General features: G+C 47.0%; 1 protein-coding gene across 2 annotated transcripts in view; it reads right to left on the reverse strand.

Annotated features, from left to right (window-relative positions):
- The window catches only part of LOC137528782 (complement C2-like), a 59,705-nt gene that overhangs the window by 21,344 nt on the left and 15,767 nt on the right, over window positions 1–22,594 (reverse strand). Inside the window, exons 6-14 of one of the 2 annotated variants that reach the window (XM_068250354.1) lie at window positions 22,135–22,268; window positions 20,634–20,775; window positions 18,662–18,799; window positions 17,206–17,295; window positions 13,850–13,987; window positions 10,867–10,958; window positions 9,742–9,853; window positions 7,196–7,343; window positions 5,059–5,135 (exon numbers count right to left, since the gene is read on the reverse strand). In XM_068250354.1, the coding sequence (XP_068106455.1) occupies window positions 5,059–5,135; window positions 7,196–7,343; window positions 9,742–9,853; window positions 10,867–10,958; window positions 13,850–13,987; window positions 17,206–17,295; window positions 18,662–18,799; window positions 20,634–20,775; window positions 22,135–22,268 (1,071 nt within the window). Of the gene's footprint in view, window positions 1–5,053; window positions 5,136–7,195; window positions 7,344–9,741; window positions 9,854–10,866; window positions 10,959–13,849; window positions 13,988–17,205; window positions 17,296–18,661; window positions 18,800–20,633; window positions 20,776–22,134; window positions 22,269–22,594 lie in introns of both variants that reach the window. The other variant, XM_068250355.1, reaches the window with a different exon arrangement.

The following is a 22,594-nucleotide window of genomic DNA, read 5'->3' on the forward strand; positions in this document are numbered from 1 at the left end:
ATAGACCAGGCTGGTCAGGACACATGGGACAGTAAACAGAGGTGTCACGCCTTGTTCCAGCCCTGCTGCAGACACGACAACGTTTTCTTGGGGTGCGTTGATTTGGGCCACACGGAATGGGAAAGGCGTAGTGCCTTTCATGCAGCCGGCTAACTGCATTTTGGGGTTGGGCCACGGCACCTCCTGGATACAGGAGTTCCATAACGATGTCTTCCTGGAATTTAAGGAACGCTCCAGTTCTCCCAGCCTTACTGTAGAGAACAAAGCTGTTGTAAATACCCAATTGAATTAGATAAACAGACACTTTTTTATACCAGCGTCTGGTTTTGCGGGAAACTAAATAGGGCCCTAACATCTGGTCATTGAAGTCCACCCCTCCCATGTAAGCATTATAGTCGTGGACGGCGAGAGGTTTTTCAGTGACCTCAGTTGCCCGTTGAATTTGGACTGTCGTGTCTGTGTGAATGGTGGACAGAAGGTAAACGTCCCTCTTGTCCTTCCATTTCACCGCGAGCAGGTCATCTGTACACAAGGCAGCCCTCTCCCCCCGTGCAAGCCGGGTACTAACGAGCCGTTGGGGGAAGCCCCGGCGACTAGGCCGCACGGTGCCACAGCAGCGGATCCCTTCTATCTTTAAATGCTGATAGAGGGCCACACTTGTGTAGAAGTTGTCCACATAAAGATGGTACCCCTCCTGGAACAAAGGTGACACCAAGTCCCACACAATCTTGCCACTGCTCCCCAGGTAGTCAGGGCATCCGACCGGCTCCAATTTTGAGTCTTTTCCCTCATAGACCCTAAAACCATAAGTATAGCCTGTGGCCCTTTCACAGAGCTTATACAGTTTCACCCCATACCGGGCGCGCTTGCTTGGGATGTACTGTTTGATGCCAAGGCGCCCGGTAAAATGTATGAGGGACTCGTCTACACAAATGTGCTGTTCAGGGGTATAAGCATCTGCAAATTTTGATGACATGTGGTCTATGAGGGGCCGAATTTTGTGGAGCCGGTCATAAGCAGGGTGGTCACTCCGATGACAGGTTGTGTTGTCATTGAAGTGCAGGAAGCGCAGGATCATCTCAAACCGTGTCCTGGACATGATAGCAGAGAACATGGGCAGGTGATATATTGGGCGCGTAGACCAATAAGACCGCAATACATTCAATTTGACTAGACCCATGTTAAGGAGAAGGCCCAAAAAAGTTTTAAGTTCGGAAACTTGGAGTGGTTTCCACCGGTAAGCCTGGGAATAGTACTTATTCGGGTTGTCGGTGATGTATTGTGTGGCATAACGGTTGGTCTCAGCCACAATTAAGTCGTAGAGATCCTCGGTGAAGAACAGATGAAAAAAGTCTAGGGCCGTTACTAGATTATCTGTCTCCACCTGGACTCCAGACTGGGCGGTGAAAGGGGGCAGTACGGGTGCGGCGGAACCAGGGGATTGCCAATTGGGATTTGCCAGCACCTCTGGAAGACTATGGGTAGTACGGGCCCGTTTTCTTGGTGGCTGCGACTCGGGTCTTAATGCACGTGCCACCGAACCAGTTTCAACTTCCCTTCTGGTGCTCACCACTTCACCAGGGTCTACGGAAGTACTGGTGCCAGGTCCAGGAGATGCTGCGCTGCTGGTGTATGCCTCACCATGAAACCTCAGACCAGCGCTAGCACCACTCTGCTGCCCTTGAGGCAGATCCTGCGCCACCTGCGGTCCAGTGACATGGGGTGTGGTACGCCTGGCTCTAGCCGGGACCTCAACCTCGTTATCGCTATCGGTCAGCGAGCCACTGCTGTCCACAGGTTCGTACTCTGACCCAGAAGATTCGTCGGATGAGATGTCCCAATCGTCCTCATCCGACTGGGCCATGTACCTGAGAACCTCATCATCGGAATACCCCTTTCTTGCCATGGTGGGCTGCTAAATTTAGGGGGTATTCCTCTGAGACTACCCAGGAAAAAGATGACACTAATCAGCGACTAATTAGTGACTGTGGTGCGGTGGGCTGAGCGCTAACTGACACTAACACAGGGGCCTAGCTAACTGGCCTAACTGTTAACACTAGTGATACTAAAAACACTATTTTTAGATCACTAGGATAGTGACCGGGGGGGGGGGGGGGGAATCAGGGGGCAATCAGACAGCAATGGGGGCAATCAGAAACAATCACAGACAATCAGAGGGCAATCAAGGCAATTACAACACAATTAGAGCCAATAAGAGTGATTAGAGGGCAATCACAGCCAGTCAGCGCAATCAAAGCCAATCGCGGGGCAATCGAAGCCAATCACAATACAATCGAAAACCAATGACGGGACAAACGAAGCCAATCACGGGACAATCGAAGCCAATCACGGGACAATCGAAGCCAATCACGGGACAATCGAAGCCAATCACAGCACAATCGAAGCCAATCACGGGACAATCGAAGCCAATCACGGGACAATCGAAGCCAATCACGGGACAATCGAAGCCAATCACAGCACAATCGAAGCCAATCACAGGACAATCAAAAACCAATCACGGGACAATCTAAGTCAGTCACAGGGCAATTGAGACAATTGGAGCCAATCAAAGCACAATCAAGCGTTACAGACAGGAGATTAGATATACACAATGGCAGGGGGGTGATCTAGGGCAGGGTGGAGTGATCAGAGGGAGATATAAGGGCAGGGGGGAGGGTGATCAGGAGCCTGCAGTGACAGGTGGTGACGGGGTGATTGATAGGTAATTACAGAGGAGAAAATAAGCAAGCAATGCACTGGCGGGGGGTCTGTGGGCGATCTGAGGGTTCGGGTGGGTGATTGGGTGCCCGCAAGGGGCAGATTAGGGTCTAATCTGATGGGTAGCAGTGACAGGGGGTGACGGGGTGATTGATAGGTGATCAGAAGGTAATTACAGGGTAGAATATATGCAAGCAATGCACTGGCAAGTTGATCAGAGGGGGTCTCAGGGCAATCTGAGGGGGTGGGCGGGTGATTGGGTGCCCAAAAGGGGCAGATTAGGGACTGATCTGATGGGTAGCAGTGACAGGTAGTGACAGGGGGTGATTGATGGGTGATTGATGGGTGATCAGTAGGTGTTTAGAGGAGAGAAAAGATGTAAACAATGCACTTGGTAGGTGTTATGAGGGTGGGCCTGTGGGCGATCTGAGCGTGTGGGTGGGTGATCAGATGCCCGCAAAGGGCAGGTTAGGGTCTAATCTGATGGGTGGCAGTGACAGGTGATGACAGGGGGTGATCGATGGGTGATTGACAGGTGATTGACAGGTGATTACAGAGAATAGCTGTATACAGTACAGGGGGGGGGGGGGAGGTCTGGGGGGGGGTCTGGGGAGGATCTGAGGGTGTGGGGGGGTGATCAGGCGCCCCCAGGGGGAAGTTTAGGGCCTGATCTAAAAGATAGCGTTGACAGTTAGTGACAGGGGGTGATTGATAGGTGATTAGGGGGGTGATTGGGTGCAAACAGTGCTGTCAGGGGGTGGGCAGGGGGGGGTCTGATGGGTGCTGTGGGCGATTAGTGTGCAGGGGGGGCAGGATCAGTGTGCTGGCATTTGGACTCACAGTGCTGCCTTCCTCTCTGGTGGTCGATCGAGCGCTGTGACCACCAGGGAGGAGGCAGCGTGTATAATACGCTTTGTTTACCTAACAAAGCGTATTATACACTTTCAATTGGCCATTTCAAAAAGTTGCAACCCGCCGGCGCTGCTGATTGGCCGGCGGGTTGACGTCACATGTGGGCGGAGCCTAATGCCGGCGATGCGCGCGCAATCCGCGCGCGCGATCGCCCGCAATCCCCTCCCCCAGGACCCGACGCCATTCTGCGTTACGTGGTCCTGGGGCTGCCACTTTGCCGCCGCCAATATGAAGTAGGCGGTCGGCAAGTGGTTAAAGTGATTGGACCCGCTGGGGATCAGGGCAGGACGAGTGGCAATTAACAGACATTTCCAATTAGCAGGCATAAGTTCGTAGCACTCGCTATGCTACTCTGATATGGTGTGTTCACTCTGATAAGGCATGCTATTTGTTATAGTGAATCAACCCCAAGGTCAGAGCGTCAGAGAAAAGGGAAGCCCCGGTCACGTGATGCCGATACTCAGCTCTCCTCTGCCCGCAGACACCATTACATCCCAGGTTAGGCTTATTGCTGACCTCCTCACCATGTTGCCAAGGTAGGGGGCACGGACACAGCGGGGGTGGGCGGCACATGGAAAAGCACAAAACATGAGTGCTGGATCACTGCACTTATTATGCTGATCCTTTTTAAATAGTCACTAAGGCACTCGGAAGGGCACAGATCATTAGCAATGTAGAGCTGTATATCTTATTTTCAAATGTTAATATGAAGGAAAATGGACCAGGATAGAAAGGACCAGTTTGGTTTGAATTCTAAAACAGCATATTTTTCTTAAGAAAACTTTATGGTATGCGAGACTAGAGGTGTGGAGCTGTGGCATGGGGACACGGGCGTAACAATAGACCCTGCAAGGGAGGCAGCTGCAGGGGGCCCCATTGGGGGAGAAGTTTCTTTTCCCTGTCCTGAGAGACTGACAACTAAGGGCATGGAGAGAAAAAAAACATTCTTCTCTCTTCACAATTGTTCTAATGACTGCATATGCTCAACCACAGATAAGGAATCATACAACGTTTTTGTAGACAAAGATTTTTAGACCATCCCTATTCAGTGTTCATCAGGGTCTTGTGTACAGTGCCCAGCCCTCAACCTCTCTACCCCTCCCCAAGTGCTGTGTACTGTAGTGATGTTGGAGCAGTCTGCAGAGCCAGTTCCGCTCCATCAGAGATGGACAGAGTGAGTGTAATAAACTGAGTCTGTCGGTTTTCTGTATGTGTTTTCTGCACACATGCACGTTTTATCACAGAAGCGAATGTAATGAATAGAGAAAATGCATTAACTGTAACACTGGAAGGGGCTCGTTGCATGGGATATCGGAGTCTGAACTGCATGACAAACGTGCTGTAATGGTGAGCTCCCTTCTATTAGCTTAGATGGTTTTATGTGATGGATAGGAAGACAATCAAACAAACAAGCAGTGCACACATTACGGTGATTATCGCAGGTCGCTGACTTGGCCTGCTTCATGGCACGGTTAGCTGGCTCCGTGCAAGGGACGCAGATAGGCCTGAAAACAAAAAAATACATATTCATAAGAAAAGGTTGAAGGAGAGATTAAAACGAAACACAGACACTTTGAAACTAAAAGGAAACGGATGCAAAAAGGGACTGGATTAAAGAGGAATTGTCACCATAAAAATCTAATTTTAACAGCAACTGGTCCAAGTGTATTAAGTGATAAAGATGCTAATCCTGCATTCAAAACTTTTTCTGCTGTTATGGTTTGGCGTTATCACACACCTTAGGAGCACTGGCCCTTTAATTGCCAATGCCATCGGCAGGCAAAACCGTTGCATGCTGGGGGTTCTTTTTATCTATAATATATACCTTCTCTTCCCTTTATTTCCCCCTCCTAACGACATAAGACACTGCACTTCCTAGTATAGACCTCAGTGGGAGTGTCTGAGAACTCTGGGAGGAGGGCAGGTAACGAATACACAATTAGCTAGAGGAGAAAAAAGAGTGAGGGAGGAAATGATGTCAGGATTAGCTTCATTCAAAGGTAACCAAGATGGAAACTGTCTAGAATAGGATTCTCTGCTTTTCCTTTTATAAAATTCACAGATATCATAACTGGGACATCTGTTATGTAAGTAAAACTAGTATTTATCTACTTACAGTATATATGTGTTTTTTATTTCTAGGTTAGCATGGGTGCCGCTTGTTCTGTAAAGCACAACAAAGGCGTACATGTACAAAGGCGCCCAGCAAAAGGGGTGGCGGAGACCAGGGCTAGTGGAATATTGGTAAAATTACTGATATTCTACTACTTAATTCCGATTGTACAATATTGGTAATCTTAACCAATATTTTACTTCATCCACCCCCCCCCCCCCCCTCAAAGACTTGAGTACGCTGTTGTAATCGATAGCCAGATGCTGCCTCCCAGTATTGGTAGCCACAGAAGCCTACAATATTAGGTAGCCAGATGCAGACATCTCTCTAACCGAATCTGATCAGAGAGAGATCTGTTTGCTGCCCATATACCTCAGGTCGATCCCCTTTCGATATCCGCATAAAATCTGCCTAAAATTGGTTGAAACGTCAATCGGGCGTGCTTGTTGCAACACCAACATTGGTCGATTGGGCTGCAAAATCTGTAGCTGTATGGCCAGCTTTACTGCTGTATGTAAGACAAAGTAGACTTTTCTCTCCTGTAATGATCATTTGTGTCAGATGACGGTCTAGTGTGTGTACAGGTGCCCCTCAATATCTGACCTTTCCTATTCAGCCAGCAGCACGATGCCTCCTGCTTATTGTCTGATGCTCCCCCACCCTCTTGATAGGTCAGAACAGACTTCTTATCAGGAAGCTTATCAGCATCTAACTACAATGATTGTTGCAAAACTATCACCTGAAATGATCTAAAACAGTACCTCCGGTATAAAAAATAGCCTGTCATATCAGGCTCTGTCTTAATGATGCAGGACGGGGGTAGGAGGCCGTCTCAGGGTTCATTACTTACCTGATTGGCCCTAATTCATTCATTCATTCAGGTGAGTGCTCCGCCTCCTTGGAGATGATACCATAGCAGGGTTTTCTAAAACATCTGCTGAGCTCTGGCCACCCCCATCTGTGGTTTTTAAGTCCCACCCCCAGCTCAGCAGCCGTGGCTTAATTGGTGGCTGCCAAGTTGGGGACGGGCCACCACATCATAGGAGGAGGTTTGCAAAGAGCTATTGGAAACATGGCTGTGACTGCATTGATAAGGAGGGTGGCAGAGTGTCATCTGTGAACAAATTACAGCTAATTAGGTAAGTAATTAACCCTTAGGACCCCCCCCCCCCCCCCTTCCATGAACATCCCCCTTGAGCATCAGTTTCCATTTGTCATGTCTTCCTCCCCATTTCCTGCCTCCTCTTTCATATGTAGCAAACCCCCTCTTTCATATCCAGGTGCCCCATTGGGCTGCGGCCGCCCAAGGCCCGGGCCTGTATGGCCCTTCCATAAATCTGGCCCTTTCTGGCAGGCTCTGTCTTGTATACTAGAGATACTTGATCATTTTGGCCAACTGCATCTTGCGTGGTTTTATAGCTGTACTGAAACAGAAATGATCGCCCCACCTACCTAGCCTTCTTGGAGAATGTCACTTTTTTGTCCAGTTTGATGAGAGCCACGTCATAGTCATAATCCTCTCTTACTCCGATGGCCTCCTTTCTACGCAGCTTGTAACACTCATGGATCTTTATCTCGCTTCCTTTATATGTGTGATCCCCTAAAATAACAAAGACATTGCATGTGATTTATAAAACCATTCATAAGGCTAGCTACCTGCAGCAGGTTTCCCAGTTTTAGATAAAATAACAGCAAATATACAGAGACACGGCTTATCTGACTGCCCTCCAGAGACCTTATCTGCTGGTGGTAACATAGGTGGGATGGTTGGCTCACAAGAATTCTATGGAAGTTGGCCATAAATATGCTGGCGCACTAAGATATATGCAGACGCTACTAAGTTGCAGTGCTGGCCATAAAGAGTTAATCTCTCTGCCACATAGGGAGGAGGTGGACGAGGCAAAGAATGGTCTTGCTGACGCACCCTCTGAGCTGCTCCCTGACTACTTGGGTGATGATCGACTGGGAAGAAAGAGTTTGAGTATCAGACAGACTAGAGGTGTCCTTACATCTAGCAATGATGGTCACATTTGACCAAGAAACAAATCTCTCTGTGATCGAATCTGATCGGAGAGAGATCTGTTGGCCTCCCATACACCGCAGGCCGATTCCTGATTGATTTCGGCATGAAATGTCTCAGGAATCGGCCGAGTCTGCCACGTTTACTGACGTTCCCCAGTGTATAAATGTAAATGTGTGCGTTTATACATTACCTGTGTCGCGGTGCCCGTCCGTCTTCCGAATCCTCCACTCTTCTATTAGCCCCATACACACTGCCGGCACGTACTGTATTTTCTGGACTATAAGACTTACTATTTCTCCCACAAAAGTGGGGGAAAAAAGTCACTGCATCTTATAGTCCAACTGCAGATAGTTCCTGACTATTGAACGCCTGCTAATGCGAACCTCCAACCTGCCGCAATGTCAGGGACTCCCTGTACTTTGTCTATGCAGAGGAGGACACAGGGGGACACAAAGAGGCATAGAGGAGGACACAGTGAGACACAAGGTACAAGGGGGCAGGAGGTACAAAGGGGGCATAATCCACAAGATGCCCCTTCACCTCGGATGCACCAGGTTTAGTATACAGGTAGTCCTCGGGTTATGGACGCCCGCTTTACGAACGGCCCGTCGATAGCTCCGCCCCATCGATGACGTCTCCCCGAGCGCGGAATTGCGGTGATTTAAAGGTTTTTAAGTACATTTACATTGATCAAAAGACGTCATGTGTGTGTGGGGAGGTGAGCAGATACATACCGCACACCTCCCATGTCCTGGCGTCACCCTCTGCCTCTGCAAAACACCTCCGTGTCATTAAACAGATCCGTGCCCTCTGACGCAGGCCAGGAGGCGACCTAGCATAATGCGCAGCGCAGTACGGTATCCGGGTCAGAGGGCGCGGATCTGTTTAGCGACACGGAGGTTATTTGCAGAGGCGGAGGGTGACGCAGGACATGGGAGGTGTGCGATATGTATCTGCTCACCTCCCCACACATACGGCGTCTTTAGATCAATGTAAATGTACTTTAAAACATTTGAATCACCGCAATCTGGTGCTCCCTGTGCACTGTTTCGACTTAAGTACAGATTTAAGTTAAGAACGTGCCTACAGTCCCTATTTTGTTTGTTAACCGAGGACTACCTGTATATAATATTTTCCCTGTGTTTTACCCTCTAAACCTAGGTGTGTCTTATGGTCAGGAGGGTCTTATAGTCCGAAAAATACGGTACATGCACATTTATATACTAGAGAAACAGCACTGGGGGTTTCATCACCTTCGTCGCTCATCCTGATATCGCTCGCCGTTATCGCTGCGGACCTGCTAGAGCATGTTGGCCTGACATCTTGCAGCATGTCCGACCAATACGTGCAACTCAAAATTGGTTGCATCGTTGACTAAGCATGAACTTGGCTGCACAGATTTTCATCCGAAACGATTATTCGATAATCGAATCAGATGGTTGATCGGCCGTCAAGTCGCCTAATGTATTTCCCATTTCAAAGTACATCCCCCTCTACACACAATGGGGGACCCGGAGCATGTCATTACGTAATAACATAGAAGAGACGGCCAGTGGTGGACAGGCGTGCACAGAGTCACGGACTGACAGAGGAGTGCTCCGGCTGGGACAGGCGAGACGCTACTCTGTCAAACACTCTGCAGGGGTCCCGGGCACAGCAGTTAAAGGATACCCGAAGTGACATGTGAGATGATGAGATAGACATGTGTATGTACAGTGCCTAGCACACAAATAACTATAATGTGTTCCTTGTTTTCTTTCTCTGCCTGAAAGAGTTAAATATCAGGTATGTACGTGGCTGACTCAGACAGGAAGTGACCCTCACTAATAAGAAATTTTCTGCTAGGAAAGTGTTTTATAGTTGGAATTTCTTATCAGTGAGGGTCACACTGTAGTCACTTCCTGTACCATGTGTCAGTTTTCTTTGCACCTATGTGTTTATGAGAATTGCTCCTGCCAGCGGAGTCTCTCTTTACCGATCTCCATCAGGTAGGCTTCAGGTAAGACATCTTCTTTAAAGCAGTGAGCGGCGGTGAGGACCCACTGGCTGGAGATCAGAGATCCGAAGCATGGGCTTGTGGAGGGAGACTGAAAAACACATAATAAATACATTTAACAAGACCTGCCAGCAACTCCAGAGGCAAACTTTATTTTACTGTAGTGTGGGAAGAGGTTAGAATTTTCTGGGGTGACTTTAACCACTTCACCACTGAGGGTTTTTTCCCCTTGTGGACCAGACCAATTTTCACATTTCAGCGCTCGTTCCAGGGCCGGATTTACCATAAGGCATTGTAGGCACGTGCCTACGGGTGCCTGATGATGGAAAGGCGGCTCAATCCCCTCCCCGAATGCCTCCCTCCTTCCCCATGCAGAGTCCTGATGAGAGTGTAAATGAGAGGTTACTTACCCAACTCTCTGCATTCCACTGATGAGATCTCCCTTCAGCCAGGGGCACCTCTAGCTACTAATACTAAGGTTCCTCTGGCTACCCAATACTTGTGAGCACCTCTAGCTATTTAATTTCGAGGGTACTTCTTTATAGCTTCCAATATGGTTTGCATGCAAAGTATATTATACTAGACACTTGCGCCACGGTGAGGCAGACCTCCGGGCAAGTGACCTAACCTAAATTTAAAAGCTAAAGTTCCTCCTAGTTTAATAAATGTTAGCACTTGTCTTGGATGCAGGGCATGCATTTTTAAGTCTAGCAGAGGCGGTGTATGCCTGTGCGATTAACCATTCAATTGCAGCATGTGTTTAGGGACGCGCAGCCTTTCCCCCCCACCTTTTCTTATACTTAGACTAGTCCAAGTATGTTGGTGCTCCCCTTCCGTGTGCAGCCCCCTCTTCCATGCATATCATCCATGTATGCAGCCCTTCTTTTATGTACAGCTCCCTTGGGCATCGGCTTCCATTTTCATGTGCTCCTCCCCATTTGCAGCCTTCTCTTTCGTATATAGCAACCCCTATTTCACGTTCAGGTGGCCCTTTAGGATGCAGCCGCCCAAGGCCTAGGCCTTTGTGGCCTTTCCGAAAATCCGGCCCTGCTGATCCTAATCAGTGATGTTCAGTTCAGTTCAGTCACAAACGCATTTACTTACTTTAACCAGCACATTCCAGGGATGAGGAAAGTTTTCATGTGGATCTGGAGACTCGATGTTCAGACCACACATCTCCCCATACTTCTGAATTTCTGTCATGAAAGTTTGAAAAGTTTGAAAGTTTGAAAGTTTGAAAATGTTTTCTGTTATTTATATCCAAACTGAAGAAGACAAAAAATACTATAGTTGTTTGACTGAACTCTTAAAGGGAGCATGAAGTGAGAGATATAAGGCAGCTGCCATATTCCTTTTAAACAATACCAGTTGCCAGGCGGTGCTGCTGATCTCTGCCATCAGTCGTGTCTGAATCACACGCCTGTAACAAGCATGTCACTAATTTAGTCAGACTTCAGTCAGAGCACCTGATCTGCATGCTTGTTCAGGGTGTGTGGCTAAGGGCCGGTTTACACTGGACAGATCAAAAACGTATCCGTGTAAAAACTGCTCTGTGAAACAGACTTTGTTATTGGGCATCAGTTTCTGATCTGCGACCCTCTGTTCCGTTGGGACGCATCCGTCAATCCAGAAAAATTACTCCCTCCCAAAGTCGCAGTCCCTTCGGCAGAACGGGCTGAACGGATCCATTCCAACAGAGCAATGTGAACGCATCTTATTAATTAGCATAGGATCCAGGGCCAACGCTTCCATAGAGGCAAAGGGGGCTATTGCTATTGCCCCAGAGCCTGTGCCCCCCTCTTCCCCCCAGGTGCCCCTCCTCCCCTCCAGTTATGGTGACTCATGACAACGGGGATGCTGTGTGTTTAGAAAAGGAGGAGGTGAATAATGGGAATCCCTAAAATGCTTTTTAGGGGACATATGGTGTGATGGGGAAGGGGGAGTTGGATCAGGCTTGGCAGGTGGCTCAGGGGCCCTGGGGGAGATTTGGTTGGAAGGGGGGCATCAGGGGCCCCCCAAGTGTCTTTTGCCCCAGGACCCCATTGTATCTAGAATCGTCCTTGTTAGCATCCGTTCACATCTGCTAGGATCCGGTCCATTACGGTCTGCTAAATGGACTGTTTTTTTATGCTAATGTGAACTAGGCCTTACGGCTCCTTCATACTTCGTGCGCTTCTGTCCGCTTTTTTTCAGCATGTCATGTTAGGCCCCATTCACACTAGAGTGTTTTGCCGCGTTTTTGGCAAAACACTCAAACGCTAGCGCTTTTTAAAAGCGCTAGGGTGATGAAACCCTATGGGCCCGTTCTTACGGGCAAAAACGCCAAACGCAAACGCGTCGCCTGCACCATTTTCAGGTGATTTCCCGGCGATCGTGTTTCAGTGCTATAGAAGCGCTAAACGCGATCGCTGCACTGTTCGGTGATTTTTCCGTATGAAATTGCGGAAAAGTCACTCCTGCAAAACTTGAAAACGCAGGTGTGAATAGAGCCTTACAGATACATGTTGCTGAAAAAAAGCAAAAAAAACCCTGAATTGTTTAGTGCACTGATGGTGTATAATGATGTGCCGAGATCCACTCTGGAGCAATGAGCGTCTGTAGTCAGATATCTCAAGATCCACACCATCAACAAATCTTTATTAATAGCTCAATCCATAAAAACACACAGTCCTTTCTCAAATCATAATGGAGGCGTGGGTCCATTATGATTTGAGAAAGGACTGTTATGGTCTGAAACGCCTGTGCGTCATCTATATGTGTACCAAATGTGTTTTTATGGATTGAGCTATACATAAAGATTTTTTGAAGGTGCGGATCTTGAGATATCTGGCTGAAAAAAAGCGGACAGAAGCGCACTGGTGTGAATGAGCCCTTAAAGTAGTAGAATACTTTGCCGGTTACAAACTGAGCAGCCTTTTTTTACTGATATTGTTTAAAAAAAAACAATATCAGAAAAAAATTCACTTTACCTGGAGTAAAAAGGAGGTGAAACTTCTTATCGCAGCTCATGTACGTAATTAAACATTTGGTGAGCATCCTGTATATTCATGCTACTCTGCTTTCCATATATAAAGCCCTGTATACACACTAGACGTTTTTCAACCTAGCCTATGCCAAGAATCTAGCGTGTGTAGAGTGACCTTCAACCTGCCTGAGTGCCTCGACCTGTGATGAACCAGGCAGATCGTCTCGGCCAGGGCCGGGCCGAGGCAGGAGAGGCTCCAGCCTCAGGGCGCAGTGTAGGAGGGGGCGCACAATTCATTCAGCTGTCATTCCCAATTGTGTTTGAAGCAGAAAGAAATAAGAAAAGGGGATACATGGAAGTGACTGCAAGCCAGATAACTAGATATTGAGGTGTTGGGGAGGTTGTGGGCCCTGTGGCACCTCTTAGTCTAATAGCAATCAGTGTGTGAAGGCTGGGGTGGCAGGGATGGGGGGGCGCACTTTGCTGTCTCAGCCTTGGGTGCTGGAGGACCTTGTCCCGTCTCTGGTCTCGGCCGAACTCTGGCCAATGGCATATTGTTCCCCAATCACCCAACCATTTCATGTAGTAGAGGCAAAATTCTTTACCATTCACTAACTGTGCAGTCTTTTTTTTTTTTTACTGATCTTGTTCAAAAAACAATATCAGAAACAAATTAAATTATTCAATCATTTGAATCAGGAACAGCAAAACAGTATGTGTTTTTCATTTTGTTTTGCTAATCAGTAGTCCTTGCCTTAAGCCCCCCTAAACTTGCCTATGTTATCACAGGAAACCTGCATTCAAAAGGCTGACCACCGACTCTGCAACCGCTCTTCCTTATTCTAACGTGGGCGGGATTTCCCTGGGACTTCCACCACTGGTTACTCTGTATCACATGATGCAGAGAGCCTGAAAGCTGGGTGAGTAATGTGATCAGATCCTTGGGTGCCAATTGCATTACAAAGGGCAGTCTTTGGTACTTCCTGATTGAACTGAAGATTGCCCAGTGAACTACTGAGGATGGCATTAAAGAAAAAGAAACGTTTTTATAGCTTACGATGAATCGGTCTCTATTTGTCTTTTTGCAGTATAAAAAAAAAACACATTGGCTTTGGACAATACCTAATATCTTCTGGAAGGCTGCCTTCAGCTCGTCGGTATCCTTTAATATAAATACATGTTTCTCGTCTCTTTTATTAGACGCAATTTGTTGCAGGTCCTCCGGTTTTATCTCATCGCCAATGCCGAATGCGTAGATGTCTAAGAGAGAATCAGAGGAGAGAAGGAAGTAGAGATGGGCAATCAAATGTTAAGGCCGGTTTTACACCTGGCCATTGCGGTTGCGGTGCAATGCTCCGCCCAATCGCATTGCACCGCACAAAATGGAATTTATATGACCCTGCGGCATATTGCACCAATAGGGTCGTATGCATGGCGCCGTCCCCCTGCTCGCCCCTCCCCCAGTGACTGCTTGACAGGAAGCACGTCACCGAGATTCCCAGGTTTTCCTGTCATGTTTCCATCATTCCACGCATATTCGCCGCCGCCAACATATTTAAAATCCTTGCGTCCCCCCCTGACCTACAAGACGTGCGCCGCCATGGAAGTCCAATGGTAACGTGCTATTGGCTTTGCGGTGGGCCGGCGGCCAATTGGGCACTTCCTGCAGAGTGCAATACGATAAATGTGCTAGGCCCCATTGCCTTGCGTTGTCGTTGCGTTGCTTGGAGTACTGTTGCCATGAAACTCTCACCTTGCTGCAAGAGTAATCAGTCGCCAAAGACTTACAAATTGGGGGGGAGGGGTTGTGAACATATATTGCTATGGGCACCTCACACATAGGGAGTACCACTGGCAAATTTTAAGGGCTTGTGGGGGGCAAATATATGTGTGCACCAAGTTATACTATAAGTGCTGTTATTATTTCAGCGTTGTCAGTCACCAAATGGGAATAGACACTCAGCATTGGCCAAATGAATTTCAGTGTAGCTTTAGATCCCTTTGAATCCCCTACTGCGCGTGCATGAAATAGAGGTGCTGTGAAAAGGGGCGCAGAATAAAGCAAAATCATTATTTTTCGGTAAGGAGTACTAAAATATTGGTTTACAAAGAAATATGGCTTAAAATTAGCAATTGTTTCTAAAGTGATTTTTAATGATTTTTAAGTATTCCAAAGCCATATATTTTAGTGTACGTCTTACATGTAGCCGAAAAAATATTACCGGTATTTTACTACTACTACTAAACCTAACTGTACTCTCACACAGAAGCCTCCCTCTACTGATGCCTAACCCTAAGACCCCCTAATGGTGGCTAACCCTAAGACCTTCCCCCCCAGTGGTGGCTAACCCTAAGACCTCCCTCCGGTGGTGGCTAACCCTAAGACCCCCCCCCTCATGGTGGCTAAACCTAAGACCTCCCTGTCACAGGAGCCCTAGTGGTTGGAACGCAATTTGCCTTCCAATCGGTTTCAGCACACAGACCATGCAAACTGTGGTCGCAATCGGTGCACGGAAATCGACGGAATTTGGGCAGCAGCCCGACTAGAAGGGAGCCTGTGAGGTACGGTAATTACAACTTACACACTATTTCAGGGTATATCTGCCACCACCACTGGTATGGGCCAGTGGTCCCTACCGACTGACTGACTGATCCTGCAAATAAAATGGTTAAAACACGCTGTATTCTGTCTAGATATCAACAATAGTAGCGACTCCTCAGAGACCTGAGTTCAGTTTCTGTGTATGGCTGTATAGCAGGTGTAGCGGAACACTAAACGACTTTGATAAAGTCTTTATTTACATGCAATATAAATAGTTAATATATACAGAAAATTGTTAAAATCAACAATTATAGAGACAAATGATAACACAGTATGAAAAGAAAAAGGATAAAATACTTAGGTTCATGGAAGATGTCCTTTTGTGGGAAAACTTATAAAGTTCAGTTTCAGTTTCAGCAAAGTTCAAAGTCCAAACAAAATGGCTACCACTTGTTCCTCAAAGTGGCAGCAGCTGTCCTGAAGGTGGAAAATGGAGGAATGAGGGAGGATTCCCTCGCAAACACTTTTGACTGACCCCCATCTTTGGGTGGAGTCTCAGGTTCAGCCCAGGGGCTGGACAGGGGCGGTTAATCTCCTGGGTGGGTTTTCCATGCCCACCAAATATGACATTTGTCATATCTTGGCTTATGCTTCCCGCCCACACATGACCATCACTGATTCATATTCCTCAGAATATGCCAGTTCATATGATACCAAACTTGGGCATGTTTGCATGCCCGGTTACAAAACAGTGGAATACCTCTATTTCTGGTTATGTCAGTGGCCCCAATTTAATATCAAAATACTCACCAGATCCGGACCAACAGAATGAGATAACTTCCATATCTCTCCTATGAATGGTACTTCTGAAAGATGCATAAAGATCATAACTCTATGTTTCCCTATTCTGGCTGAATGGTTCCGCCAAGTCTGCCTCCTGCTGGCATTAGCTTCCTTGGTTAATTAACATCTGAGTGTTACACCTCAGGCTTAATTAGGAAAGTCACGGGGCCAGGTTTCCTGCCAGCTGGTAAAGGGGGGAAAAACAAACACAAAAACCTTTCTTTTAAAAAACCAGGAATGTCAGTCTCTGATCGCTGCAATGACTGGCAAATCTAACCAAGAAAGCGATCAGGGAACCGACTTTCGAATCCTTCCGAATCGCCTGCGTTTCTCATGGCTGTTCCGTAACACCCCCACCCCCCGGTGGTGGCTAACCCTAAGACCCCCCCCCCTGGTGGTGGCTAAACCTGAGACCCCCCCCCCCCCCTGGTGGTGGATAACCCTAAGACCCCCCTGGTGATGGCTAAACCTAAACCCCCCCCCCGATGGTGGATAACCCTAAGACCACCCCCCCCCCACCCCGGTGGTGGCTAAACCCTAAGACACCCCTGGTGGTGCCTAACCCTAAAACCCCCTTTCTCCACTGCATAGAATAATGAATGAAATTATAATTCACAAAACAAATGTAAAAAAGAGAAAAAAGTAGAATTACATTTCAAAATGATAATTAACAACATTATAATTCTCAAAACGTGTAATAAAATGATAAAAAGTAGAATATCAAAATGTTGAAAAGTTAAAACGATAATTTACAATAATGATAATTGTCAAAACGTATTTCAGAACGATATTTTTCAAACCACTAATTCTGAAAATGAGAAATTTTGGTTTGATGGGCGCAGCGCCCAAATTGTCCAATTTTGCACCCAATAGCCAATATTTAACGTTAGAGTAAATAGCGGCACCCGATTTATCCACTTCTCATACCGTATGGGCCCAGTTTTCCTGACTCCCCTACTTCTATTTACAATGTCAGGCCTGGGGTGGGGGCGTTTCCTGGTAACTGTCACTCTTAATCACGTAACATAAACAGACAAGTCATGCCAAGTGGCTGATAACATACTGGGGAAAACTAGAAAGAAAAACATCTCACCTAGATAATCTTCTCTGTTTTCACTGATGTTTAAGTAGTTATTAATGCTCTTTATCGTGTCCACGGGACTTCCACCCATATTCGCTTTACCTGGAATAAAAAGGAGGTATAGCTTTTTGTCCTAAACAGCTCATATACTTAGACAGTTAGTAAGCATCCTGTATATTCATGCTACTCTCTGCTTTTCATATGTAAAGCCTTGTACACATGCTAGATGGTTCTCAGCCGCCTAGGCAGCCGATTGGGGCCGCCTATTCCAAGAATCTAGCGTGTGTAGAGTGACCCCAACCTGCCTGGGTGCAGGGACGGATCTAGGGGGGGGGCAGACGGGTTTCTTGCCCCAGGCGCAGTTTGTTGAATTCTTAAAAAGGCGGCAAAATTTGGATAGGAATGGCAGTTTAGGTGCCAAAACCTGATCTTTAGGCACCAATACCTGACCTTTAGGTGCCAAAACTGGATGGGGAATAGCAGTTTAGGTGCCAAAACCTGACCTTTAGGTGCCAAAACCGGAAGGGGAATGGCAGTTTAGGCGCCAAAACCTGACCTTGCCCCAGGCGCAACTTGGTCTACATCCGTCCCTGCCTGGGTGCCTCCGCCAGTGACTTGGTCTTGGCCTATGGGTTTGGGTGTGTGGCTGAGGTTGGCATTTTTATCTTTGCCCTCATAAAGGCTTGGCAGAGCCCATTGTAGAATTTTCAGGAGCACTTCGTTGCCTGTACAGCAGTTGTCTCATGCAGGGCCGGGCCGAGGCAGAGGCGGGAGAGGCTCCAGCCTCAGGGCGCAGACAGTGTAGGAGGGGCCGCACAACTCACTCAGCTATTTATACCCCATATATATATATATATATATTTGTCTCTGAGGAAGCGGGGTCTATCTCTGCGAAACAGCTGTCAGACATCTTTGTTTTCCCCCCACTGCTGTAACCACTGTGTCTACCCACCACAATAAAGGGTTTTTATGCAGTAGATGCCCATCATCTTCTCTTTCTTTTGATTCCCCATATATATGGCCTCAATTCACTAAGCTTTATCAAACACTTTACCGAACGTTTGATAATTTACATCATGGGTAAAATCTAATTTTGAATTCACTAAGGTGTTACAGATTTATTTAATGTTTTATCGATAAAACATTCGATAAATATATAACACCTTAGTGAATTCAAAATTAGATTTTACCCATGAGGTAAATTATCAAACGTTCGGGAAAGTGTATGATAAAGCTTAGTGAATTGAGGCCTAAAGCCCTTTGTGTTTCAAGCAGAGAGAAGGGGATGCATGGCAATGACTGCAAGCCAGATAACTAGAGATTAAGGTGTTGGGGGCCTCTTAGTCTAATAGCAATCAGTGTGTGCCGGCTGGGGTGGGAGGGATGGAGGGCCTTGTCCCAGCTCTGGTCTCGCGCAACCAAGGACAATGCTAACAATAACAACAGACAATATATTATTTTTTCTTACCATCAGTTAGAAGTATGATAACGTGATGAACTGAATTCCAGACATCTTTGTCCTTATATGTATTCCCTTGAAATGACATCATGTCATACACAGCCTTCAAAGCACCCTTAATATTTGTTCCAGTTTTGTCCGCATGAGCTAAAGAGAAAGCGATGAAGTGAAATTTGCACATTACTCTGAAAATAGAGACTAAATAGAAACAGTCATTCAGGAACAATGAGAATCATCTCCATCAAAATGCACAGTGCTCAGTATGCAGGGATTTGCATGCAATAATCACACAACAGCTTGCACAGGAAGCATAGGTCTCACCGGATAATGCAGTTACAGTATTGAGAGTGTGCTTCTCTGTCAACATTTCTGTGCAGCCTGGATGATATAGTAGCATTGCAGCCATGCACAAGCAAGTCACAGATGACAGGCAATTCCCTCAGTAATCAAGCAGCAGGTTACACAGGAAGCATACTGTAGGTTTCACAAGTGAATGCAGGTACAGTGCTTATAGTGGGCTCCTCTGTCCACATGTCTGTGCAACCTGGATGATACTGTAGCGTTGCAGCCATGCACAAGCAAGTCAAAGATGACACAGGCAATTCCCTCAGTAATCAAGCAGCAGGTTACACAGGAAGCATACTGTAGGTCTCACAAGTGAATGCAGGTACAGTGCTTATAATGGGCTCCTCTGTCCACATGTCTTTGCAACCTGGATGATACTGTAGCGTTGCAGCCATGCACAAGCAAGTCACAGATGACAGGCAATTCCCTCAGTAATCAGGCAGCAGCTTATACAGGAAACATAGGTCTCACCTGATAATGTGGAAACAGTATTGATAGTGCGCTCCTCTGTTCATATATCTGTGCAGCCTGGATGATACTGTACTATTACTCCCATATACTTATAATGCTGCTTGGATGACAACTGGTAATTTAGTTTACTATACCTGAATGTTAACTACTGTGTATCAGAGTTTCCTATAACAACATTACACTGTATTGCTCGTGCCTCCAGGTTGTACATTAGCTGCTGTGGAAAATAGCATATGCTTTTTGCATTGCAAATGCACATACTGTCCGGAACCGCGTGCAAAAAAAAAAAGTATGTTTTCTATGAAAACACGCCTGAACTCTGCCTTGATTTTTAATTTGAATAATACTTTATTACTAGGTATGCGCTACAAAAACTTGAATGAATCTACGCAAAAGACCTAGGGCTTGATTCACTATGCGGTGCTAACCTACTTAGCACGTCTAAAGTCTTTAGGTGCGCTAACCAGGGAGCTAAGTAGGTTAGCACCGGTTTTCTCAATCAGATTGCGCGCTAAGCACCGCGCGCAAAACTTTGCATGCGCAAAGTCCTATGCGCGCGCTAAGTCCCATAGGCTTTAATGGGCACTTCGCGCGGAGTGCCCTGCGCTCTGTGCAGTGCGCGTGTAAAGTTTTACGCGCATAAAGCTCATTTAGGCGTGCTAAGGGGGTTTTCACAGGCGTGCTAACAGTTAGCACCGCTTTGTGAATCAAGCCCCTAATGTCCTAGCTCATATATTGTCATCTCTTTCTCAGCATCCTCCAGAAGTCTGCATAGTCCAGTCCTACTGCCCCGCCCCCTCTGACGATCCCCGTCAATATGAAGCTCCGCCTCCCTGATAGAGATGAAGAGCCATGATAGGCTATCAGTCCCCAGGGAGGTGTGTCTTCAGCTGATACTGCAATCCCTCACTCTCCGGAATGTCCATGTGACAAAAGGAGGCATGTTTCAGGATGACTGGGAGTGAGCAAGACAGGTGGAGGTTGTTGGGGAGGAGGTGAAGATAAATTCATTGATGTAACTTTTTTTTAATTTTTATAAAACGTCACTTATGTGAAGCTTATTTAAAAAATGTTCTGCAAATAAAAATACATGTGCCAGGAAATTACGTTTTTTTATGGCCAAAGATACTCATGGAAAATGAGACAATAAGATGGAGCCAGTTACCGCTGTATAAAAGCTTATCCTTGATCATCTCCAGTACATGATCTGGGTCATCGGAGTCCTGGTCATGAACACGAATAACGACTTCCGGATCAGTGGCGTAAGACAATATTCCAAACTGAACCGTCATGTCAAATTTTCCAAGCTGGATGAACAGAGAAAGGATAGAGAAAGAAGTGAGTGCCTATCATTGAAACACAGATGTCATCACATGTGCACAGAAGACCTTTTTAGGCTTAAAGGGACACTTAAGTAAAAAAAAAATGAGTTTTACTTACCTGGGGCTTCCAATAGCCCCCTGCAGCTGTCCGGTGCCCTCGCCGTCTCCCTCCGATCCTCCTGGCCCCGCCGGCAGCCACTTCCTGTTTCGGTGACAGGAGCTGACAGGCTGGGGACGCGAGTGATTCTTCGCGTTCCTGGCCACAATAGCGCCATCTATGCTGCTATAGCATATATCATATACCATATAGCAGCATAGAGGGTGCTAATGTGTCTGGGAACGCGAAGAATCACTCACGTCCCCAGCCTGTCAGCTCCTGTCACCGAAACAGGAAGTGGCTGCCGGCGGGGCCAGGAGGATCGGAGGGAGACGGCGAGGGCACCGGACAGCTGCAGGGGGCTATTGGAAGCCCTAGGTGAGTAAAACTCATTTTTTTTTTGTTTGACTTAAGTGTCCCTTTAAAGAGGATCTGTAGCGTAATAAAAAAGACAGGTAAGTATCAGATTTAAAAAAAAAAGCATAAAGCCTTATTTCAGCCCCCCTTTGTGTTAATATATGATAGTAAAATGTATTTATTAACAATACACAGTGGGACCTCGGTGATCACCAGAGCTGCGGCGAGATACACAGAGGGAGCTACAGCAAGGGGCTGGAAAAAGCCCAGGGAAGTAAAAATTGCGTTACTTTTTCACCTCGGGAGTCCTTTAAGCGGCAGTTCAGATGGACATCTGGCTGTGGCCTATTTAGTACATAAAAACCTTTGGCACCAGTTTGCATTGGTTCCCGCTGTTCCGTAGTCACAATCTGTTTTGAACCGGGGAAGGGGGGATCGGACACAGAACAGCAAATGCAGCTGACACTGGAAAATTTCATTGACCGCGGCGTTCTCTCCAGCAATTGACAGTAAATGCAGTGGGATGAACGCTGCTGCCATTCATCTCAATATGGGGTGCAGTGGATCCTGGTGTTAAAAGACAAGGACAGACGCTGCCATCTTTTTATCGCCTGAATAATCATGAAGTCTGCATCTCAGCAGCTTCCTTGTGTCTGTGCAGTGCTTACCCAGCTCACAATGCTTCTGGGGCCCCTTTTGCCATCTCCCCCCCCCCCCCCCCCAGTTCCCTGACGCACGCACATATGATGTCGTCGCACACAGCACGTTCTGATGCTGTTACTGCCTGCAGGTCATATGTATGTACAGTTTCCTCGGCAGGCACAATTTATTATGTGGAAATTACAGATATTTGTTGCATTCAGGAAAAGGACACTGGTGGTGACACAAACCCCATTGACGAGAATCTCTGCGCATTCCTTGGATGTCTTGAAGTTCTGTTCTCCAACACTCCGTGACGCATCCAAGAGGAGATAGACATTGAGGATCCCGTCCTTCTGTACTTTCACTGTACGGCCCACTGTCTCTGGTGGCGACACAAAACACACATTACTCAGGAACAAGGGGTACTAAACATCAGGGCTGGATTTCTGGGAAGTCCACAAAGGCCATGGCCTTGGGCGCAGATAAAATTAGAAGGGTGGCAGGACTTGGAGATATAACAGCTCACATGTAAATCATCTCTTCTGGCTGGTCCGTAGCACAGCCTCCCTGTTTTGCTCTGATGCCTGAATTCCAGAGATCCCAATCCCTGCATCTCCCTTACTTCCTGGTGTGTTATGACAGTCAGCATCTGCTGTCACCTGATGATCCAGTCCTTTGTACGATGGATAAACATGCTTCTGTGTGAGA

The sequence above is a fragment of the Hyperolius riggenbachi genome, chromosome 8, assembly GCF_040937935.1.
Source record: "Hyperolius riggenbachi isolate aHypRig1 chromosome 8, aHypRig1.pri, whole genome shotgun sequence".
Lineage (NCBI taxonomy): Eukaryota > Metazoa > Chordata > Amphibia > Anura > Hyperoliidae > Hyperolius > Hyperolius riggenbachi.